Genomic DNA, 21,811 nt, shown 5'->3' with positions numbered 1-21,811 from the left:
CTACAGTGACTGGAAGGGCAAACGGCACTGGGCCATGTGCTTGGACATTTAGGCTCAGCCCCTCGTTAACTTCAATGGGTAGAACATATCCGGCGATCCAAAATGGCCGATAGTTTCCGCGGCGCGCTGGGTGTGATTCACAAGTTGGAAACTGATGCGGTGACTCTCCCAGCTGTGAGTCAAAATTATGTCATAATTAAGTACTTCTGCTTTTACGGGCGTTCCCCCACGTCCCCTTCTCTTGGAATTAAAAGATCATTCACCCGCTTTAACTTTACACGCACAAATATTGCAAGCATCATTATATTTATTACAATAACAATAGCTCGTCACGAGTTGGATTTGTGTGTAACTTTTGCCCTCTTTTACTTCAGTCACTCCCCCAAGAATGCAGAGCATGTCATCTTCCGCCAAGTACAGACTTGACAGGTAAAGACACTCGAGTCACACTATAAGCCAATGTTATGCTGCTGTGGCAATAAAACAAGTCTCTTGGATAAAGTGACTTATGAGTTAATGTTTCTGATTAAATATGCAACGATTTTTTTTAATTTTGAAAAGTTAGACAGAGGCTTTTAGGTAATGTTACAAAGACATGAATGCATTAATTATGTTGCATTATTTTCTATCAGCCAATTTACGAGGGACTTGGTTTACAGTGAGGATATATTTTGGTTTAGGAAGCATTCTCTGAAAGACATCTGTGCAAATTATGAACGGTGTAAAATTATTTGATAAAGAGCTGACCTTTTCTTTCACCAATAAATCATGTCTGAACACAGAAATTGTCCATATCACACTGCATTCTTCAGTTTGCTACACAGGCCCTGAGGGATCGTCTCGCCCCTCTTGAATAACAGTGGTAAACAAGCATTGATAGTTTCACAGCTGGTAATATTCAAACTCGGATGACAAGTTCGTCAAATAAACTATGGTGCTTAAATTTCTTTACATTTAATCCATTCAGCCATTATTTTATATACACAGCAACGCATGTGTAATTAAAGAGGAAAATAAAAAAGTTCAAGTACAGAGTTTGCCTCAAGTCTATCATGATCATTATTTTGAATCAAAGGTAAACATAATGACCAACAGTCATTTATTTTACCAGTTGATGAAACTAATGACATGAGCCATCTTTTGTCATAATAAATTTTTAGAATACCACTTCGAGGGAAGTTGTTTGCATCGGTCTGCTTTATATTTGAGACAAATGCAAATGTGAAATTCCTCATGTGGTTTAGGCTTTCCACTCTGTAGTGAATCATCTTGAAATTACATTGGCGAAGTTTGTTTCAAGAGAATTTTTTTTTATTTTTGAAAATCCCACCTGGTCTTTTTATGCCTTTTCATGACATTGACCAGCTGTAGGTCAGCGTGTTTTCTACTATTCTCCCACTAGATGTCGATGTTGGGCTGTATTTTTAACCACAACGTGGTTAAGTCATAGCAGTGATTATTCATTTTGCACGTCCTCGTTCCGTGACAAATTTAGAAAGTAAATTGTATTGGTAAAGGGTTGTCATAACCTTATTATGGGTTAATTTGATATTTTTTCACTAATTTCAAATACTGCCAAACTTTATTTCTACAACCTCAGCGCTTCAAAATACAGTTGGCTTTTTTGTCCTTTTTTAATAATCTTTTTTTAAATTACGGTATTTACTTTTATAATATGGTAAAAAATATGACATAACATAGCATGACGACATTGCACACTATTTAGTATGAGTACTTAAAATGACTCGGTTTAAAACACCTTGTTTAATTATTTCTATAATTGTCTTTAAGTGAATATATTCATTTATATACTGTTTAATTGACCAATAAATATGCATATAATATTTAATGGCGTTTGTTAGCTCGGGGAAAAACGTGCACAAGCTGCTGGGGAGATTAACTACATTACCCATCATGCGTTGCTGTACTCCGCAGTGATATGGGGCGTGGAGCTCAAATGACTGTGTGCGTGCGTGCGTCGTTTGCGCTTGCGCGTGTGTTTGTGCGCGTGTGTAAGCGCTCGCTTGCGTGTGCACGTGCGCGTGTGTGTGTGTTCGGAAGGAGGATCTGTCTCCCGGAGACCCACACCGGAGCATCATTGAGTGGAGGACTTAATGATGTGGATCCACTGGGCGTGTAAAAAGAAGATATGCGCGAGATGTCCGTCTTTTTGTCTTTGGCAATGTGGGATTTTTTTGGCTTCATGTGTGGACTCGTAGAGGGAATGGAGCGTCGAGCCAGCGCGTGAGAGCTGATACCATTTATGCTAATTTACAGACAGTCAGGGCAATTGAAGCAATACGATGGCATGTTATCATGTGCACTGTTAAATACAAGGATATGCTAATTTATTTTATTGAAGAAATATTCATGAAGTCATGTTGAATGTTTTATTATTGGGAAGTAAACCAATGGTGACACAAAGCTAGTAGCCCGGAAGGTTTTTTTTTTTTGTATTTAAATCTATTGTCATTGTGTGACTGGTAGCAGCAAGACGCCAGCCATGTCAAAGAATAAGAGCAGTGAGTCGGTTAAGGTGGTTGTTCGATGTCGACCTTTGAACCGAAAAGAGGAGTCCAATGGTCCTTCCGGGGGAATTGTACAGATGGACCTGCGACTGGGACAGGTGATCCTCAGGAATCCTCGAGCGTCACACAGCGAACCCCAAAAAACGTTTACATTTGATGCAGTTTACGATGCCAATTCCAAACAACGAGATCTTTACGACGAGAGTGTTAGGCCTCTAATAGATTCTGTGCTAGCTGGGTTCAATGGTACCATATTTGCTTATGGACAGACCGGAACAGGGAAGACGTACACCATGCAGGGAATGTGGTTGGACACAGAAAAACGGGGTGTGATACCCAACGCCTTTGACCACATCTTTACGCACATTTCACGCTCGCAGTCTGATAAGCAGTACCTGGTACGGGCGTCCTACCTCGAGATCTATCGCGAGGAGATCCGGGATCTCCTAGATTCCAACCACGCCAACGCCCGAGGACTGGAGCTCAGAGAAAGTCCGGAATCTGGAGTCTATGTCCCGGACCTCACCTCTTGCGTATGCAAGAGCATCAAAGAGATAGAGGAGGTGATGAACGTGGGAAACCAAGCGAGGGCAGTTGCAGCCACCGATATGAACGAGTATTCGTCCAGGTCCCACGCCTTATTCCTGATCACCGTAGAGTGTGGCCAGCCTGGTCCAGATGGGAGGAAGCACATCCGGGTTGGGCGCCTCAACCTGGTGGATCTGGCCGGCAGCGAGCGGCAGGCTAAAACAGGCGTCCAGGGGGAACGCCTGAAAGAAGCGGCTAAGATAAATCTTTCTCTGTCCGCACTAGGGAACGTGATATCCGCACTTGCCGACGGGCGTAGCGGTCACGTGCCGTACCGGGACTCAAAGCTGACTCGCCTTTTGCAAGACTCTTTGGGCGGTAACGCCAAGACTGTCATGGTCGCCACATTAGGTCCAGCCCCCCAACACTACGACGAAACCCTCACCACTCTTCGCTATGCCAATCGAGCCAAGAACATCCAGAACCAGCCTCGAGTCAACGAGGACCCCAAAGACGCTCTCCTCCGAGAGTTTCAGAGGGAGATCGCTCGGCTAAGGGCCCAGCTCAGCCACCGAAAGTGGAGGAGCAAGCAGAAGAAGGAGCGGCTGGACGACGAGGGCTCAGATACAGATGGGGATGAAGACACCGAGTGTGAGGAGGAAGAGGTGGAGAAGGTCGCTGAGGAGTATGTGAAGCAAGAAGAGCAGCGTCTGGAAAGGGAGAAGGAGGCCATCAGAGGAGATCGATCACTCCTGGCTGATGAGAAGCAGAGGCTTCTTGGCGAGAAAGAGAGGATGATGGGGGATCTTCGGAAGGAGCAGGAAGCCACTGAGCAACTGACTGCCAAGTACAAGGTCAGTATCTGAATCTTTAATTGTATATGGTAACATTTTGTGTACTGATCTTTTTGATGTTGGTTCATTATGCAGAGCATGCAGCATCTCATCTTGGACGCACAAAAGTGTTAGTTTCCCTCTGGTTACTGTTCTGGGTCAGCCTTTAATCCATTGGCATTAGGCCTCATAATCAATTAGTCGATCATGTGGAATTGATTCCGTGTATTTTGAAGAAATTGAAGCAAAAACAGAGCCAGGCAGCATGTTGATGGAGTTGTTAGCACATCCTCACCAAAGTTCTGAGCTGGGTGGGGTTCAAATCTGGCATCTGGTCAACTATGGTGTAATATAAAAACTATCGTCCCTCTCTGTTATTCTGCTCAGAATGATACGGGTTTGGAAAAATGATTCCCGAACATTCAGAGACATATTTTTTTTAATCATACCACTGGTCACGGCACAGCTGTGGAGTGTGTCGGGGTGTCACACACAGAAAAATACAATGGTGGTGGAAGGCGGTCTTCAAATGCTCACATCACAAATCTCCTAATAGCCAACTTTATAGTCGTAAGGCTTGCATCAGCACGGAAATCAAAATACGCCCGTTTTTACGCTCGAGCTGTAACTCTTAGCTTGTTAGCTTGCTAGTCTTTGTCCACAATCTGGCTGCAAATATATCCAGACAGGAACTGTGTGGTCATACATTAGATATGTAAATGCCAGCCACCTCCCAACCAGTAATAAAAGCGTGAGTCACAGGGTGCTCTGATTCATGCACATATTTTCGAGTCATTTGCTGTCAATAAGTCATTCATGCTGAGACTAAGTACTCCCATCAGTAGACAGTTTTGGTAATTTTCATGTATTAGTTACATTGTTAGGTTATTTGGAATTTCACAATGCAAAATTCCAACCGAAAGTAATTGATATACCAATAGTAATTGGTAATTCTTCGTCAGGCCTTTCATATTCCTTCCCACCACGATTTCTTTCAAAGCGCTGTGTGCCTGATACTGCTGAACCGAATCAAATCTTCTGTGATCTTGCTGCACAGTGCAAGTTCTCATGTTTGATGCTGACTGGGTGGCTACTGAGTGGCATCAGGCACGGGAATCAGCAAAATTCTCCCTTGCCTTGAGGGAGAAGATGATTGAGGTCAAGTATTTCCTGTCCTTGCATCAGTGTCCCTCGAAACATGCACATAGAGGATTGCTTGCTTATCCCGGGACACCAAAATTTTAAGTTTTTGTTTGTCAGGCAATATTCTATGCTTGCTTTCGGTCAACAAATCACATGTATTATTGTATGTATATTTCTACGTCACTCATCTTAATCTTTAGGTAGACAATTTAGCCAATTTTTCTCAGTGACTCATTGGTTGGGCTTGGCATTTGACTAAATTTCTTGTTTGACAAAATCAGTTTCCTGATTTTGGGGGTGTGGCTAAAATAGAGACAAGCGCGCACCCACCTTCCCCACTTATATGCAAACTTGAGTATCTCCATTTGTGTTAGCAGGTATCCAGGTGCAATTGTGATGTTAGCTAGTTACTTATGTCTGCATAGCAAAAAAAAAATAATCTTCCTTTCAGATAGGTTGGTGACGCAACCACATTAGAGTGCCCTGTTGTCCATCATGAGAAAAATGGAATAGGTTGGAAGGGAAGGATTTATTAATTTATTTAAGTCAGACGTGGCAGTCTGCGTGTTTACTGCTTTAGAGAGCCCCGTTGTCACGGCATTGAAAAAGCCGATTCGGTGGAATATATTCTTGTCCCCAAAGGCTTCAAGCAGATATATTTTTGCGGCGCAGACATGTCGTCATATGTAGAAGTGTCATGTAGAAGTGGTATTTGATTGATAATTGAGCAGCATTTGGTTTTAGCATATTCAGGGCATGCCAACAACCTGTGTTGTTTTTGTTAAAGGAAACATTGTAAATTACCGAAATTAAAAAAAAAAAAATCTAGAAAATATCATTTGCATTTGACTTACTATAACATACAGTACCCCATACTATTCTTTTCGTATTTGCAATGTTTTACTGAGCAGCTAGGATAGAGATGTGTATAGCCTCCTGCTTTCTTTTTTACGGCATGCTTCCTCCGATAATTGTGGTTCGGTGTCAAATTGTTTCACGTTGTGGTTCCACTGTCGTGTACTGTGAAGGTTACCAACTGATACTAGTTTACCAACCGCAGCTTACAACCGGCATCTCTCAATCCGATGGCCGTCAGGCAGGCAGTCAGCCTGACAAAGAGAGCGAGCACTATGGCCAGGAAGCAGATGAATCTATAAATAACCAATTATAGATAAGATCAAATTGAAATGCAATTAAGTCAGCATCTCTTTGAACACAACAGCACAACATATTGAAGAGTAAAGTAGGTCAGGAGCATCCTTGTGAGGCTGTGTTGGGTCATGGGGTGTTTCTGCAGGGTGCTGTCATATGGCAACATGCAGCGCTCCGACCGTTTCTGCGAGTTTGTAACCAGGGACGACAGCGTACGTTCTGCAGGTTGGCAGGTCGGCTCATGTAATCGCAACCTCTCGGGTTCATATCTGGTTCACAACCAATCTTTTCTTGTTAGCATCGTTTCAGTTCAGCTGCAATGTGTCGAAACTGTCTGAACAGACTCTTCCGGCTGGCTGGCAAACATGGATATGTTCTTTTTTTTTTTTTAAAATAAAAACAGCTTTGGAGGCAATACTGAATATGTAGTTAAAGTGTTTCTACTTTGCATAATTAATTATTTTCCTCATTTGGAGTCTGGTGCAATGTTGAGAAAGAAAAACGTGTCATGATAATCATAAGAAATTAGCAACAGTTCCGCTGATGATCGGACTTAGTTCCATTGATGTCTGCTGACTCCTGGTCAGTAATTGTTTTTGACATTTGCACATCAGCAAAGTAATTAGACGATTGGTACATTCAACTTTTTGCAGGTCCTGAAGTCACAATGCTGCTCAGTAATACAGCTTGAGGTGTTCACCAGCATTTTCTTTCTCTCTGTGGTACACTGTCCTTAACAGAGGTTGTTCTTGATGTCGTATAAACCTTCACGTCACAGCTGTGCCTCAATAGATTGGATGCCTTTGACGCATCCATCTCGAATAAAATATTGAGTTTGACTAAATAGGCCGGGGTTCACTGTCCAATATTTTCTGGAAATGTATAGTTGATTAAAATGTACCAGAATTCAAAACGGGAGTTTCTTCAACTGGGATAGATTTAATTTCCTTGTGTCACTGAACAAGATACGTCTGATAGACAATGGTTGGACGGATGGTAGCTGTCAGGGATGAGAACATGAAGCCTCCCCTGAATAGGACTCAGGACTATACTTAGTCACTTTTCTAGGTCAAAACGGTATCATAGTCCTTTGTCCTAGTCATTCTTGGGTTTCTTGTTTCTTTGTCATGATGGCTGCGGGGCATCAGCAAGATACATTTGTTTTCAGCGTCTTCACCAATCTCACTGTAAAGTGTTTTACGCTCATCCGTCATTCAAAACTAGAACACGTTAAGGAACTCAGAAAAGAAGCAGTATCCATGTATTTTGGGTGTTTTACATCATGCCGACTTCCGGATTTTGGGATATGAGGATCGTGCCAGTTGGTAGACCGCATTTTGAATGTGTAGTTTGGCACACATCCTTTCCATTGCGACTCACACAAGATCACGTCATGTCGTGCGAGCTTTTTAGCCCGTCACAAAACAACAATGCCAGCATCAGAAACATACACACGCTTTCTCTGAACCGCACCTCAACTCAGGTCCACATGTAGACAATATGTACATTCTTTTAGTGGCAGATTGACTGTTTCCTGCTTTGCCTTTTTTCCGCCTTCCTGTTTCATCAGTGAAGGAAAGGGCCTGTGAGATGGTGCTTGTGTGCGCATGTAGGCTGATGAACAAAAACATCCCATGTCTGCTCCCGGTCTTTCATCAGTGAGGACCTCACTGAAATATTGATGTTGTGCGTGTCTGTATGTGTACAGTGATATGAGATTGAGAGTGCTGTAGAGCTAATGGAAGCAATCTTCTTTCTAAGATGAAACTGCTAGTTTGATGAAAACAACATAAACTACAATTAAAACTTCCCATTTACGTATTTTAGCGAGATTGCTTAACCTTTCTGATTTTCTCCTGTCTTCTGTCATTACCTTTCAACTTCAAACCCTCCTCTTTGTCTCCGTCTTCTTTGGGTCTTTCTGTTGCTGACGCAAGACCTGTTGTCGTCATGTTGTATTTATAGCTCAGTCGCTCCCTGCAGACCTTGGCTTCATGAGGATTGGCCGTCTAAATTCAAAGGAGCCAGCACCTTAATATGAAACTCTTCCCACTCTTCTTCAGGCTCCCATTAGGAAGTTGATCAGTCTAAAGATAAAAAGAATGCAAGATGACACTCCCTTAGCACTGTAACATGCTTGCAGGGTTTCAAATGGGCTTATAGGAGACTTAATATGCATGTCAAATTTGACCAAGTCCGTGATCTTGGCACACGGCATTTCACACAACATGTAATAACCACTAACCATTCTCTAGGAAATGTTTTTATTTTGTTTTTGGTTTTTTTACTCTTCAACAGAAAGAATGTCCAATGGAGTTAAACATATTCCAGGGCCAGTATATTTGTAAATAGAGTTAAATTATATTTAACTTTTAAGTCCAATGAATTAATATTTTTGTTTGAATTTTAAAAGTTAAAAAAAGTTAAAAGTTTTCAGTTATTTTGTACATTATGTGCAATACATACTTTTTCTGCATAAACATATTACAGGGCTCCAGACTGCCCCTAAACGGTGTAATTTTGCCCCTAAACCCTTTGACAGTGCAACTACAATTTTCATCTAATTGCACCAGTGCAACCAGTAGATTTGCTGTTTTTTTATTATTCTTTCTATTCTTGAATATTTTTTGTTGACAAATTTCAACCCCACTCTTCAGCCCATTAATTAGCAATGTAGTAAAAATGAGTGGGTTGAATATTTACAATTGTGTGCCCCTTAATCTTCTACTTATGCCCACTGTGCTCCTTGTAAAAAATAAATGTTATTCCTTAGCCTTGTTCGAAGTATATTATGAGATGGTACTTGGAGTAAAAGGTTTGAGAACCACTACTCTTGTTTTCGCTAGGTACCACATTTACTCAAAGTTGTCTAAAAAAACAAAATTGAGTTGGGTATATTACCAATCCGCGTGCACCCACCACGTAACAAAACATAAAAATAAATGACACTTATTAATGTTTTGACCTTTTGTCGGGAAATATGCAACAAATATTGCTTCAGCTCAAACTGTGACCAGAGTCTGAATAATTTGGCCTTATATTTTCTATTATTTATTGTACCTATTACAGAAAATCCCAAGGCACTCATTTAAAATGCTGACTGACCTAAAGGCTGCATGTACAGTACTCTCCTCCATAACAATAAGCAGCCTATGAGGAGAAAGGAACATGCATGAGAGGACCCCCCCCCCCCCCTTAACATGAATCAGCCCATTAATGGAGCACAATGAATATGATTGAACAAAAAGGACAGCGAAGCACGTCCACACGCACATCTTTTTCAAGCTGTAACATGATACATCAGTACAGCAGCGTTTTGATACATTCCAGAGCGCCTCTTTGCAAAGCTCACAACCGTTCCCAAAAGTCTGAAGGCCTCAAACTGCCCACTTAAGTTGGCTGGTCCTGCCGGTGCACGTGCCCCTGCCCCCCTGTTGGTTTTAAAATATTGTTTGTCCTCACGGAGATGGAAACAAACACACACAGAGACAGAAGACAAAGGCAGCTCCTTCAACAAAGAGGCTTTCTGTAAAAGCCTTGTCGCGTTCTCTCTGAAGGACTCCACTGTAACCCGTTGCACAAGTGTTTGTGCGTTTTCTGTTCTCTCATGTAATTAAGTGGACAGCAGCACAGTGTGGTATGTGCAAGTTCACCGAATGTACAGCTCGCTTACAGTTTAAACACATACTTGATTGTTTGCCAGAGGCAAGAATGTGGCCTCCCCATCTATAGGGGCGCTTTTCTTTTTTTTTTTTCTCATTACACTGTAGGAGCGAGTGAATTTTTACAAAGTATTGCTGATGTCCATTTTCTTTGAACTGTCTCAAAGTTATTTAGGCAGAGGCAGATTTAGTCTTGTATTAACACCCTTGGACAATTTAGAGTTTAATTAATATAACATGCATGTTTTTGGAATGCGGGAGGGGAAAAAAACTCACACGCACAGAGAGAACATGCAAACTTCACTCGGGAAGTCCTGAACTTGGAACCTGGGAGTGCGCCACTGTGAGGCAGATGTGCTAACCCACCTGACCAGGCCCCACCTCCTAAAGGCACATATCTAACGCTCAGACACTCCAATATTTATAGAATTTTCAATGAATGTATTTCTTTAGTGAACAAATATGTTTACTAAAATTAGCTTGTTTTGCTTTTAATGAGTTTAAATGTGTTTATAATGTGTGGGAGGATTAAACTGAAAAAAAATTTTTTTTATATGGTATCTTAAAATTTGCAATTTTTCACCGACAATATTGTTACGTTCACTATATCACGTGCCATTTAGGAATGTAAAACAGGATGAGTATCAACAAACATTTAAGCTACACCCCGATCATGATGCATTGATATGTGGACTTTATGTACAGCGGTAGAGAGATGAGAAATAATTTGCTCCCTTACGATTAACTGACTTTACAGTCTACGTATCAGCCATGAAGCAAGATTAATGAGGTTTTTATTGACGCGCCCGGTCGATGTTTAATTCATCAGACTGGGGCGCAGCTCAGCTTGTTGTAGCTTAGTGCCATCATGGGGCTGTTCGTGCTGCCCACTTCCATCTGCCTTGTCAGCATGGCGCGATGCTCCATCAGCCCAACAAACTAAAAGTGCAGTGCATGTGTGAATAACAATTTCTATATATGCCCTTTAAAAGTCATATTTTCACTATATTACCGTCTTTCAATGCCAGCGATTCTCAAACTGAATTTTAAATTTTTTTTGATCACCAAAAAATATTTACCTTGTACAATGAATCATCGGTGTAACAATTTTTGCATTTGACAAATTTTACAAACTTGTCATGTCATTATCCACACCGCTTATCCTGTACAGGGTCGCGGGAGGGTGCTGGAGTCTATCCCAGCTGACTACGGGCGAAAGGCGCACAACACCCTGAACTGGTCGCCAGCCAGTCACAGGGCAGACATAGACACCGTCACTGGGTGGGAACTGAACCCACGCTGCCCGCACACAACTCGGGCGAGTGTACCACTACACCATCAGTGACTCACCATTTTATAAACTTTTTGCACGCTATTTAATAATCGTATTTAGTAGTGTGTGTGATATGCATATATATATATATATATATATATATATATATATAATGAGTGTGTGTGTGTGGGGGGTTGTGTCTATACATACATTCAATTTAAATAATTTCTTGTCATCTTTTCTCTTTTGTGCCATTCTTTGTAGATGAATTAATGTGACAAATACTTTGATCTATCACTTGCTGCTCGTAATGGTTGCCCGCCATGTTTTAGGAGCTTACACATTGTTGTGACATAAATGAATTTAATGATCAAACCACAGTTGGCCAAGACTTTCCTCTGCACAGTTGCATAAAAATATAGTTGAGAGAAATTGATTTCGACAGCACTCCTCATTAGGATCCCATTGACGGTATTTCACGTCAAAGTCTCAATGAGTCAACGTATGGCTATATGCACAATATTCATTGCTTTTAACCGGTAAAAATAAAAACCTTGAGACGTGCCGTGTCATCTTATTTTTGCGGGGCCAGTCATAGAGAGGTTGAAGCTGTATTTGATGTGCTTTGTGTTACGTATTGACTGCAGGCTCTTGTTTCTCTATTCCAGGCAATGGAGAGCAAGCTGCTGGTCGGCGGAAAGAACATAATCGACCACACGAATGAGCAACAGAAAATGCTGGAGGTGAAAAGGCAGGAGATTGCAGAGCAGGTATGCGTCTTTGCAGAATGTAACTGGATGGCTGCAGATTGTCATTGTTGTTCTTCTAACAGTCACGCAGCGAGAGAGAGATGCAGCAGCAGATGATGGTTCAGGATGATGAAACACTGGAGCTGAGGGAGACTTTTACTTCTCTGCAGCAAGAGGTCGAGGCCAAAACCAAAAAACTCAAAAAGGTAGACATTCCAACAGTGAACACCCAGTGGCATATGCTACAGAGCTCCCAACCTCCCAACACTATTCCACTGTACTGTCCTAGCCTGTAAAATGACTTTCTCACATTTCTGAGGGTCCTTTCTTCGCAAGCTGAAATCTGGAGGAAAAGCACAATTGCAGCATTCCATTTCTCTTTTCACCAGTATCTCCACTGTTGTCTCTAAAGGTGACTGAGATGCACCTAATTTGATTTCTATTTCTCTCCTCATAGTTGTACGCCAAGCTCCAATGCATCAAAGCGGAGATCCAGGATGTAAATGACGAGCACGTGAGGAGCCGACAGGAGCTGGAGCAAACGCAGAACGAGCTCACAAGAGAGCTCAAGTTCAAGTAAGGATCATAAGGCTTTGATCATTTAAATTCCTTGTGAAATATATTTCAAAGATATGCAATCCATTCTGACAAAAATCCACTAGTGTGTTACGTGTTAAAACCAGGGTATTGATGTGGGCACATTTGTTTTATCATTTTCTTGTGTAGGTATTTAATCATCGAGAACTTCATCCCTCCAGAGGAGAAGAATAAGATCATGAGCAGAATGACTTTTGACCCTGAAGAGGATCAGTGGAAGTTCCAGCCACTCGTTCCACCTGAAAGGTCGGCGTTTTAAATAGATTGATTGACACTGCATGAATATGTAATACGTCCTGTTCCTCATTGATTTTTAATTTCTGCCTTCACTTCCTCTCCTATACAGCAAACCCCTGCAGATGAAGAAAAGGCCAACATCTGCGGTAGGATATAAAAGACCAATCAGCCAGTATGCCAGGGTTGCCATAACGATGGGGGCTAATAACAGATTCAGGGTAAGCAACGTGTGCCTGCTAATGACATAATAATCATATAATCATCAATCCAATACGTATGCAAATGCAGCATAAGCAGACTGGCATAAATTAAATTCACAGATAGGAGACGTGCTGTATGTAAAGTATACTCTCTGCACTTGCTGAGTTTTTTTACGGTACCTGCAACTTGAGTGAAAGTGGTTATCATTTTTTCCAACAGCCTTGTTGGGTATTTGAAACTGTACCTCAAAATGGTTTTAGGCATTAAATCGTAGTTGTCCACGGCTAAAGCAAATCATGGAATCAGAACACATAAGGTAATAAAAAAAAAACATGCAACTATTGAAACCATTGCACAAGCCATAAAAGTATAGCATCATGTGATTGAAATAAACATTATTTTATCATTTTAGCCTGCAGTTAAGTTTATATGGCAGTGTTTATGTGTGTTAAGGCTGAGAACATCATGTTTCTGGAGCTGGACATGAACGCTCCAAACACCGCCTCACTGGGTCGTTTAAAGGATGCAGAGCTGCGCCGAAGCTCCTCTGTGGACATCTCTCCTACCAACAACAGAGGCGTTCATAAATCTCGATCCTGGTAAGACAAATAGTAACAAAAAAAAATATTTTTTTAATTGTATAAAATATGTTTATTTGAATGTACATATATATTTAATTTAATTAACAGATGCATAGTACATTGAATTATGTGCATTACACGTGGCATAATTCCTAGCCGTTGTGTAAAAGAAAAAACATTTTTTTAGTCAATTTATACTCTGTATAAAAAAAGTCTGGCATGATCTGAGGTAGTCATTATTAATCATCAGCAGCCTTTAGGCATCAGTTCACGGAGATTGCTCAGAAGGATAGAGTGGCCGACCTTGACCTGGCAACCACTGCCATCGGTGTGTGAATGAGTAATATGCACTTAAGTTCATGTAATGCATTCGCTCTTAATGGAAAGATCCGTTTTTACTGCTCAGTCCATTTCTGGCGAGTGTCAATGGTTTAACGTAACGCATCGAAATGGAATTATTCAGGATTAGCCACCCCCATCACTCTCTCAGCAGCGTTTAATCTCATTGTTCATGTATAATCTTGTTAACCTGTGATTCAGCTTTTTCAGTAATTTGTTTGACATACACTGGTTTTAAATAGTCGGGTTTTTTTTGTTTTTTTCCAGGTGTCAAAGCCAAAAGTCTCTCTCTTCTTCCTCTTCTAATGTTTCCCTTTCGTCTTGTACCACTGCCATGCCTGCGTCGGCGCAGTGAACCGTTGAAGCTTTAGCAACGTGTGTTTTTATTATTTATTTTGCTGCAGAATTTGGTGCTCGGACATACAAAAACACCTTTTGAGCAACAAAAACTGGTTGCAGGGAACTGAGCGACCATCGAAAGCTCATCAAAAGAAACAAACTGAACCTTCGTTGCATGTGAGACAGCAAAGAGAGTCGTAAATTTCTGTGCGGGTGTGCGTATGCTTGTGTGTCACCAAAGTGGCTTCTATCCTGTATATGATATCAATGTATATATTTAATGTATTTGCGTGTTTAAGGGTTAAAATGAAATGACATAATGCATTCCCGCAAAGAAGTAATGTCCATGTGTCTTTTTTTTTTTTCTTTCACCGTCGAAAAATATCCTCGTGTTGTGTCGTGGGTGAATTAAGTCACAATATGTAATTTAAAAGATAAACATGCCTTAACATTGATTTAAAAAGCAGGAATATACGTCTGATCACACACAAATCAAGTCATCGTAAAAATTGTGGCAGATGCACTGACCACATGAACTCTTGAGGAAATTGAAGCAAAATGGAGTCCGCGAGTTGGCTGCAACCTACAGAGGCATTAATTCAGTCTGTTTGTTGTGTGAAAAAGAATCATGTATTACTGGCTTGGAAAGGAAGGAATTTCCTCCCTTCAAAAAGAATATTTGATCAATATAACATTATTCCGATATTTGCCACAAGCCTAATACCTTATAACCACGTGATTTCACTCAGCCAATCGGTGATGAAAGGAAATGATCATTAAAAAAAGGAAATGTTTAAAGCAATATGTTGAAAGAAAATGATGTTAAATGCTTATTATTCTGAAATGGGATGAGTTGTTTAGGTTTAAAAAATATAATAACATTTGTATTGTAATTCTTCCATTGAAATCTTTAATGTCCAAGTATGAGGACCCTATTAAGGGTTCCATCCAATCTAACAAAGAATACAGACGAAAATAGATTTTGGTATATGGTGGAATGATATTTCCACTGCAGATGTGTGTGATGATCCCAATCGGAGCAACTAATTGACCCAATTCCGGAAATGCTTAGAGGCTTCACCCAAATGTTCACATTCATGACGTTCAATGAATGTTCCATGCAGTTTACCTTTAATGATAGATAAATGGAAATGAATAATGTTGGTGTGAAGTGATTGTGTTGGCGTGTGCAATGCAATGGATTTTGCACGTTAATATTGCATTAGTGAATGAATACAATTTGATTTTAAATATTGGCGTGACTATTAAGTGTAGAACTCTTAGTCAGGGTAGATTTTCATTAAAGGGAAAGTCAACCCCCGAAAAAAATCTTTGCAATAATATGTTCTATTAGCCTTCACTAGTCTAAACATGACATTCTGATTCATATTGTCTGTGTGGAGTAGAAGTTAATCAGCAAAATCCACCTGTTTTTAAGCCATCTCAGGGGGAAAACAGGTAAGCCGTGATTGCTCCTGAGCCCTGAGCAACTGTGATGTCATTTTCAGTCAACGGAAGTGACTAAATGACAGCCCCTTGAGATGTACAAAAACAAGTGGATTTTGCGGCTTAACTCATATTCCACAAACACAATATTAATCAGATTGCCATCTTTCAAATAGTGGGGCTGCATACAACATATTCTTTATTAAGAATTGTTTTGGGTTGGCTTCCCCTTTAATTGACAACTGTACATTAGTGATGCATTTTCCTGTCTACTGTTCATTTGTCCTATTTCATGCAACATCAAGAGGAAACTATTTACATTATAGCGCTGACGGTAAAGGCAGGGTGAATGTGATTTTGAAAAAAAAAATGAAATTATGTTAATAATTATGTCTTTGTACATTGTCTCTGTGTATAAACCTTGTTATACACGTGTCAGTTAAGTCACTGTTTTGTGTCGGCCTTGTCAAATATTGTATGACCGTGAGAGGGTTGTGGGGGAGGTAGAAAGTGACATGCCGATGGGGGAAAAAAAAAAGAAGTGGGGGGATGGATGGAAGCAGTGAGCCAAAGACAATCCGGAAGTGAGGAACGACTGTTGGAGGAGGTGGAATACGGAGCCAGTCTCCATGGTAACCTGCCAGTTGAGGAATGGATAGGAGGAGGGGGAGTGGTCTCATATCTATAATGGTTGTAAAATAGCAAAAACCAGTAGTGCTGAGCTCATCTGTCTGGATAAAAAAAAAACATGAATAAAAGCACTGACACAAGCATTCCGTAGTCATAACTATTGCTATTTCATCATGCGTGTATTTATGGTTGCATGTTTTTCTTTTTTACCTTGATATATACATATATATATATATATATATATATATCAATGTATAAAATAATAGATATTTTAACATCTATTAATTTGTATTCCTTTTATTTTCAGTTTTTACTTAGACACAGAGTTTTAAGAGATTCTCCATTGGTGATGAAAAAAATACAATGAAAAAATTACAACATATATCATAAATACACGGATTAATTGTTGTGATTTTATTGTCGGCTGTGACAAATCATGGAGTAGGACTGTCTTCTTAGAAACAAAAATACACACGCGCAGTCACACGCACACAATAGGGAATTGAATTTCCCTCATGCAACGTGAGTCTTATCAGCAGATGAATTACAGGCAAAGAAGAAGCCTCTTCCTCACCGCCGCCCCCCCCATCCCTGCCTTGCAATTAAATATTTCATGACCAGTGTGCATTTTCAACGCGAGTATACTTTTTGATCATGTGATACTGCAGTGAGTGGTACAGTCGTGAAACAAAATTTCAGACAAACTCAAACCATGTTCTTGCTCATAATTTAAAACAAAATGTTTGTTTCTATTTACCACAATTATTCGAATACTATCTATTATTCATTCCATTCTATACCTGTAAATATATTGCCGTGTCTCTAGAATTTAATGGATCTGGTCCTTTATGATACGTCACATAGACTGGTCCGTGTCGTCTCAGGTTGCTGTCATTATTAGCTCAATGCTGCTCTCTGGTGTTCAAACTAAATATATTCCTGCTCCTCCAAAACTATAATAACCTCTCAGATTCTGGTTCAAATTGGGAAAAGTTTCAATGCTCAAGAAAATGCCCAAATTGGGCCCTATTAAAAGAATGACACAATTATAAATTTGTATGTTACATTTTAAGTTCCAAGTAGCTGAGTGAAGTAATCCAACAACGACGCTTTATAGAAAGCAATAGGAAATTCACATCTGAAGTCTTCAGCGGGACTCAAAAAGGTTATGTTTGTTTCCTTAATCCAAATTAAGAAGTTTGTCAGGTTTGAATTACAGTGGAATCGGTTCATATTTAAATTGAGGACGTTAAGCGTACGGAAGACGGCCGGGTCGGGTGACGCTATGAAGTTGTTAGCGAGGTTAAGTAATTTTAGGCTTTTAGGGAATGCATCAGGCTGGAGATATGTTAAAGTGTTGGATGATAGGTCCAACCCAAGAAGTGAGGGGAGACCTTTGAAGATGCCTTCAGGGAGAAAGCGCAAGTTGTTGGAGCTCAAGCTCAGACTGACCAAATGGGGAAGACCTGCGAACAGATTGAGGCATTTGCCTTGAGTCCAAATTGACTGCAAGTTACTGCGGTGAAGATCTAACACTTTGAGTCTACTCTCTTTATTTTCAGAAGCTTGTGTATGAATTGTGCACCACTTGATGGGGTTCCCTCCATAAAAAAGATGCTGGAGTTTTTTCATCTTCGTCAAAAAAGTGTACACACCCTGCAGGTTTTCGACCCTGTTGTTCTGAATGTTCAAATATGTGACATTTGGTGCAAATGCTGTGATTCTGTCCACCGCTGCAAAGGTCAATTTATTGTCATTCAAATTAAGATTACTCAAACTCGGCAGAGTGCCGGGGAAGCCAATCTCTCTGAGAGAGTTTCCAGTCAGATTTAAAAATTCCAGATTAAAAAGTCCGCGAAATGCCTGATAGCCAAAAATACCGATGTGATTATAAGAGAGGTCCAACACTTTGAGGTCCCTCAGAGGAGCAAAAGTGTGAGCGCGGATATCCCCGAGCAAATTATTAGACAGGTTAAGCTTTTTTAAATGTTCCTGCCCTTCAAAGGCATTTTTGTGTATTTGATTGAGTTGGTTTTTAGAGAGGTCAATAAGTCGAGTTTTTGGTAGTGGGTTGAAAACTCCCTGTTGTAACGCAAATATTCTGTTTTTGGACAGATCCAACGTGCTGATCGAGCTAGTCCGTAGGCCCTCAAAAGTGCTTCTGTCCACATCCAGGAGATTGCTAAATGAAAAACCTTTACCTATGTGTCCTGATATCTTGAGATGAGAGATGTTAGTGCCCTCGATAGCTTTGAAAAATAGCTTTAAGTTACCTATTCTGAAGCCATTATGGGATAAGTCAAGTGTTCCAAAAGATATTCCTTTGAAAGGGTTCCCACAAATACGCGGATCAAAGCTTTCATTATACATAGCCTGAAGGTTGTTGGAGTCTAAATTCAAAGATTCAAATTGCTTTCCCTGGAAGGCAGCTAGATCAGCCTCACATAATTTGTTGATTCTATTCAGTTTTAGATTCAAATGTTTCAGATTTGTCATATTGGAAAAGAACAGTGAAGGCTGGAGTCTCTTTATCTTGTTACCAAATAGGTCAAGAGTCTCTAATGAAGTAAGCGGCTGCAGATAGTTTTCCTCCAGGATGGATTCATCAAGTGAGCAGTAATCCAGGTAGAGACTCTGCAAACTCAACAATCCCAAAAAGGCTCGCGGCTCCAGTTGAAGCCTCATATTGAAACCCAGCACCAACTTCCTGAGATGTCTTTGTGTGCTGAATGCATTGTTTCTGATCACTAGAGTTGAATACTGATGACCCAAGTCCAGCTCTTGCAACATCTCCAGGTGGGACAACGAGGTGGTGTTAATCTCACCGATGTGGTTCATCTCCAAGTACAGGTGGGTGATGTTGGGAGGTAGGGAAGGAATCCAGTGCAGGTTCTTAAAGGCGCAGTTGGCTACTAAGCCAGTTATGGAGCAGGATGAGAGGCAGCCTGGAACCTGTAAATTTTGAACTGGATTAGTTCAAATGATGAATTATTCATATATATATATATATATATATATATATATATATATATATATATATATATATATATATATATATATATATATATATATATACACAAGCCGCACCAAGGCTATAAGCCACAGTTTCCCATGTTGAAAAAAAATTGTTGTTCACTGCATGTACAGAACGATTTAGAACTCTGAATGCACATCAGGGTACATAGACATATTGTTAAAACAGTGCCTTTTAACACCCAAGAGGAAAAGAATTTAGATTTATTTAGTGTGTTTCAGAACTATAGTGCGCCCCTACCGGTGAAAGAAAAATCCACAGAAAAGCCGCACCACTGTATTAGCCACGTGCTTCTAAATATAGGGGGGGAAAAGTAGCAGTTTATACTCCCGAAAATACGGTATATATTATTAGTGTCCTTTAAGGACATTCGCTCAATAATGCGATTTTTTTGTGTAGTGGTTAGTGTAAATCATTTTTTGACAGCAATTAGTAATAAATGAAGAAATAATAATTATATTAATAATACTATGGTGTGTAATCCATTTTTATTTTCATTTTACTTTGTTTGGTTCTTTTAATTTGACTGTTCATGTTTGAAATAATTAGTTCTATTAATCAAAGTTGACATGGAATCAATTCCCAACTCCGCTCTGTTCATATCTCTGCGTTTGATTGGCAATGTAGTAATGGATGGAAAGAACTTTGCACTTTTCTGAAGTTAATCATTTTTTTTACAAGAGGAGGCATCAAGGTTACTGTTCATTGCTACTTTTCACCCAATCTTGTTTGTACATTTTTTTAAATGAAAACCCAATTAATGTTTATTCAAAATGAGGATTATCAAAGATAGGGAAAACATGTCATATATTATATCAAATTTTAATTCGTTTTCAAGAATGACCACTTTAATACAATTTAATAGCAAAGAATACATAGACTGTATTTTTGCATTATTGAAAACTGGAAATTGAATAGTAGGTTCCGATTTTTTTTTCTTGACATGGAGGCAAAAACGAAATAGAGATGTTGGAATTAAGTATTCCTACCTCTTGGAAGACAAAGATGACGACCACCGAAAAGGCAAATATGCTCATCATCTTGTTTCTCAGATGAAAATTAGCTCTTCTCTAAGTAGTTGTTGATCTGCAAAGTACACATCAAAGTCTGTTAGATGTGTTTTTATCTCACTCATAATGGACATTGGATTTACCTACAAACGTAAACATGACGCAGAACTGGATTTCCCCGTTCATTTACGGAGTCCAGGTTTGCAACAGGAGGGAAAGATCATTTCCCGCTGTCCTTTATTCTGTTGTTTTGTAAAACTGTCAGTGTCCTGAATTGCAGTTTTGTGGTTTTCAAAAATTTTTGTTCAATCAATCAAAAATATCAAGTTGACACTTTAGCATTGCACACACAAAAAACCCATTAAAAATATTTTTTTTTGCCTTATTGCAGTTCCCACTCAGTGATTATGTCAATGTGACGTCTCCAGTGTTCATATGTGCCAGTGTCACTTGTTTGTATTGCCTACATAACACGTACCAATTAATTTTTAAAACACTCCTGGTCCTCTGAATCATTTCGTCTCACTCTAACTTGGTTTGAAAGTGAAAAGTCCTGTAAAATGCACACAAATGCAAAAATCAATCTTCCTAAATCAGTGCAAACTGAGTTTCTGGTATGTGTTTGTGTGCCATTTGATCACACATTGCTGGTGAATTTCACAACGATTGGACAATGGAAGTTAGTAAAAAGGGCACTTGCTACATCCAGTTCTCCCCCAAGGCAAACTTTGATCTCAATATTTTAAATAGTGACGGCGTACTTAAAATCTTAGCCATGCTGTGTGGTGTTTGTATGTTCTCCGCCTGTGCTTGCATGGATTTTCTCTAGGTTTTCCCTCCCTTCCTATGAATAACATACACGGATCATCCATCCGGGAATGTCCATTTATCAACCAGCTCATTATGTGTGTTTTTTTTTAATCAGGATAACATTCGCCATAACTGTCATACAATATGACTGAAAAATACAGGACCTGGAAATTTGTAGTTTGGCCACGCCCCTTCCCCCCTTCCTCAGTGTCATGGAGTGTGTAATCCTTGCGACATTTTCATAGGTTGAAGTGGTCATAATCAAATATGTCCTCTTTATTTTGGTGCAGAGTAATAGCCGTTTTTGGAAGTTATTAACAATGTATATACAATGATTTTGAGCGGACAGGGGGCGTGGCTATATTTCTGACTAGAAAGTGTTATTTTTTAGAAAAAATAAGTTATATACTGATTTATCCAAAACGATTTTATGAAATTTTAAATGCTAGCTAATATATTTTTTTCCTGATTAAAATTAGTTTTAAAAAGCGGATATGTGCTCTGATAGTAATTTGCAACGAAGCTGGCCAATGGCATCTAATGTTTAAGAAGCTTTTTCTATTCAGAAAAATAATGTCATAATATGTCCGTGAAAGTTATCAGCGTATGAAATATATGTAAATGTTAGACGGGCAAACCTAATAATGGGAGGGAACATGGCGCTAAGAGGAGTGACTTCTTTCAAAAAACGCTACTCCCCAGTCCGTCGGTGGTCACCG

General features: G+C 39.8%; 1 protein-coding gene and 1 pseudogene across 2 annotated transcripts; one reads left to right on the top strand and one right to left on the bottom strand.

The window, feature by feature from the left end:
- The first annotated feature begins 2,007 nt into the window (after positions 1-2,007).
- On the top strand, positions 2,008-16,378 carry kif3ca (kinesin family member 3Ca). Its single transcript, XM_088286048.1, has 8 exons — positions 2,008-3,910; positions 11,788-11,889; positions 11,952-12,074; positions 12,326-12,444; positions 12,595-12,711; positions 12,812-12,920; positions 13,357-13,502; positions 14,091-16,378. The coding sequence occupies exons 1-8, from the start codon at positions 2,504-2,506 to the stop codon at positions 14,176-14,178; spliced, it is 2,211 nt and encodes a 736-aa protein (XP_088142174.1). The 5' UTR covers positions 2,008-2,503; the 3' UTR covers positions 14,179-16,378.
- Positions 16,379-17,445: 1,067 nt separating this feature from the next.
- LOC148316866 (toll-like receptor 5) lies at positions 17,446-20,366 on the bottom strand (annotated as a pseudogene). The gene is made up of 2 exons (XR_015840102.1): positions 20,262-20,366; positions 17,446-19,190 (listed from the first exon to the last, which is right to left on the bottom strand). The product of XR_015840102.1 is annotated as a toll-like receptor 5 (transcript).
- Positions 20,367-21,811: the final 1,445 nt, after the last annotated feature.

The sequence above is a fragment of the Idiotropiscis lumnitzeri genome, chromosome 21, assembly GCF_059441095.1.
Source record: "Idiotropiscis lumnitzeri isolate Australia: NSW breed Sydney's pygmy pipehorse chromosome 21, RoL_Ilum_1.0, whole genome shotgun sequence".
Taxonomy (NCBI): Eukaryota; Metazoa; Chordata; class Actinopteri; order Syngnathiformes; family Syngnathidae; genus Idiotropiscis; species Idiotropiscis lumnitzeri.
This window is presented reverse-complemented; position numbering and strand designations above follow the sequence as displayed.

Bases quoted from the DNA above. Each gene is read 5' to 3' on its own strand.
- kif3ca (XM_088286048.1), top strand. From the start codon at position 2,504: ATGTCAAAGAATAAGAGCAGTGAGTCGGTTAAGGTGGTTGTTCGATGT. The intron at 12,075-12,325 runs GTAGACATTCCA...CTCTCCTCATAG, and splicing joins AAACCAAAAAACTCAAAAAG to TTGTACGCCAAGCTCCAATG. The intron at 12,921-13,356 runs GTAAGCAACGTG...ATGTGTGTTAAG, and splicing joins GGGCTAATAACAGATTCAGG to GCTGAGAACATCATGTTTCT.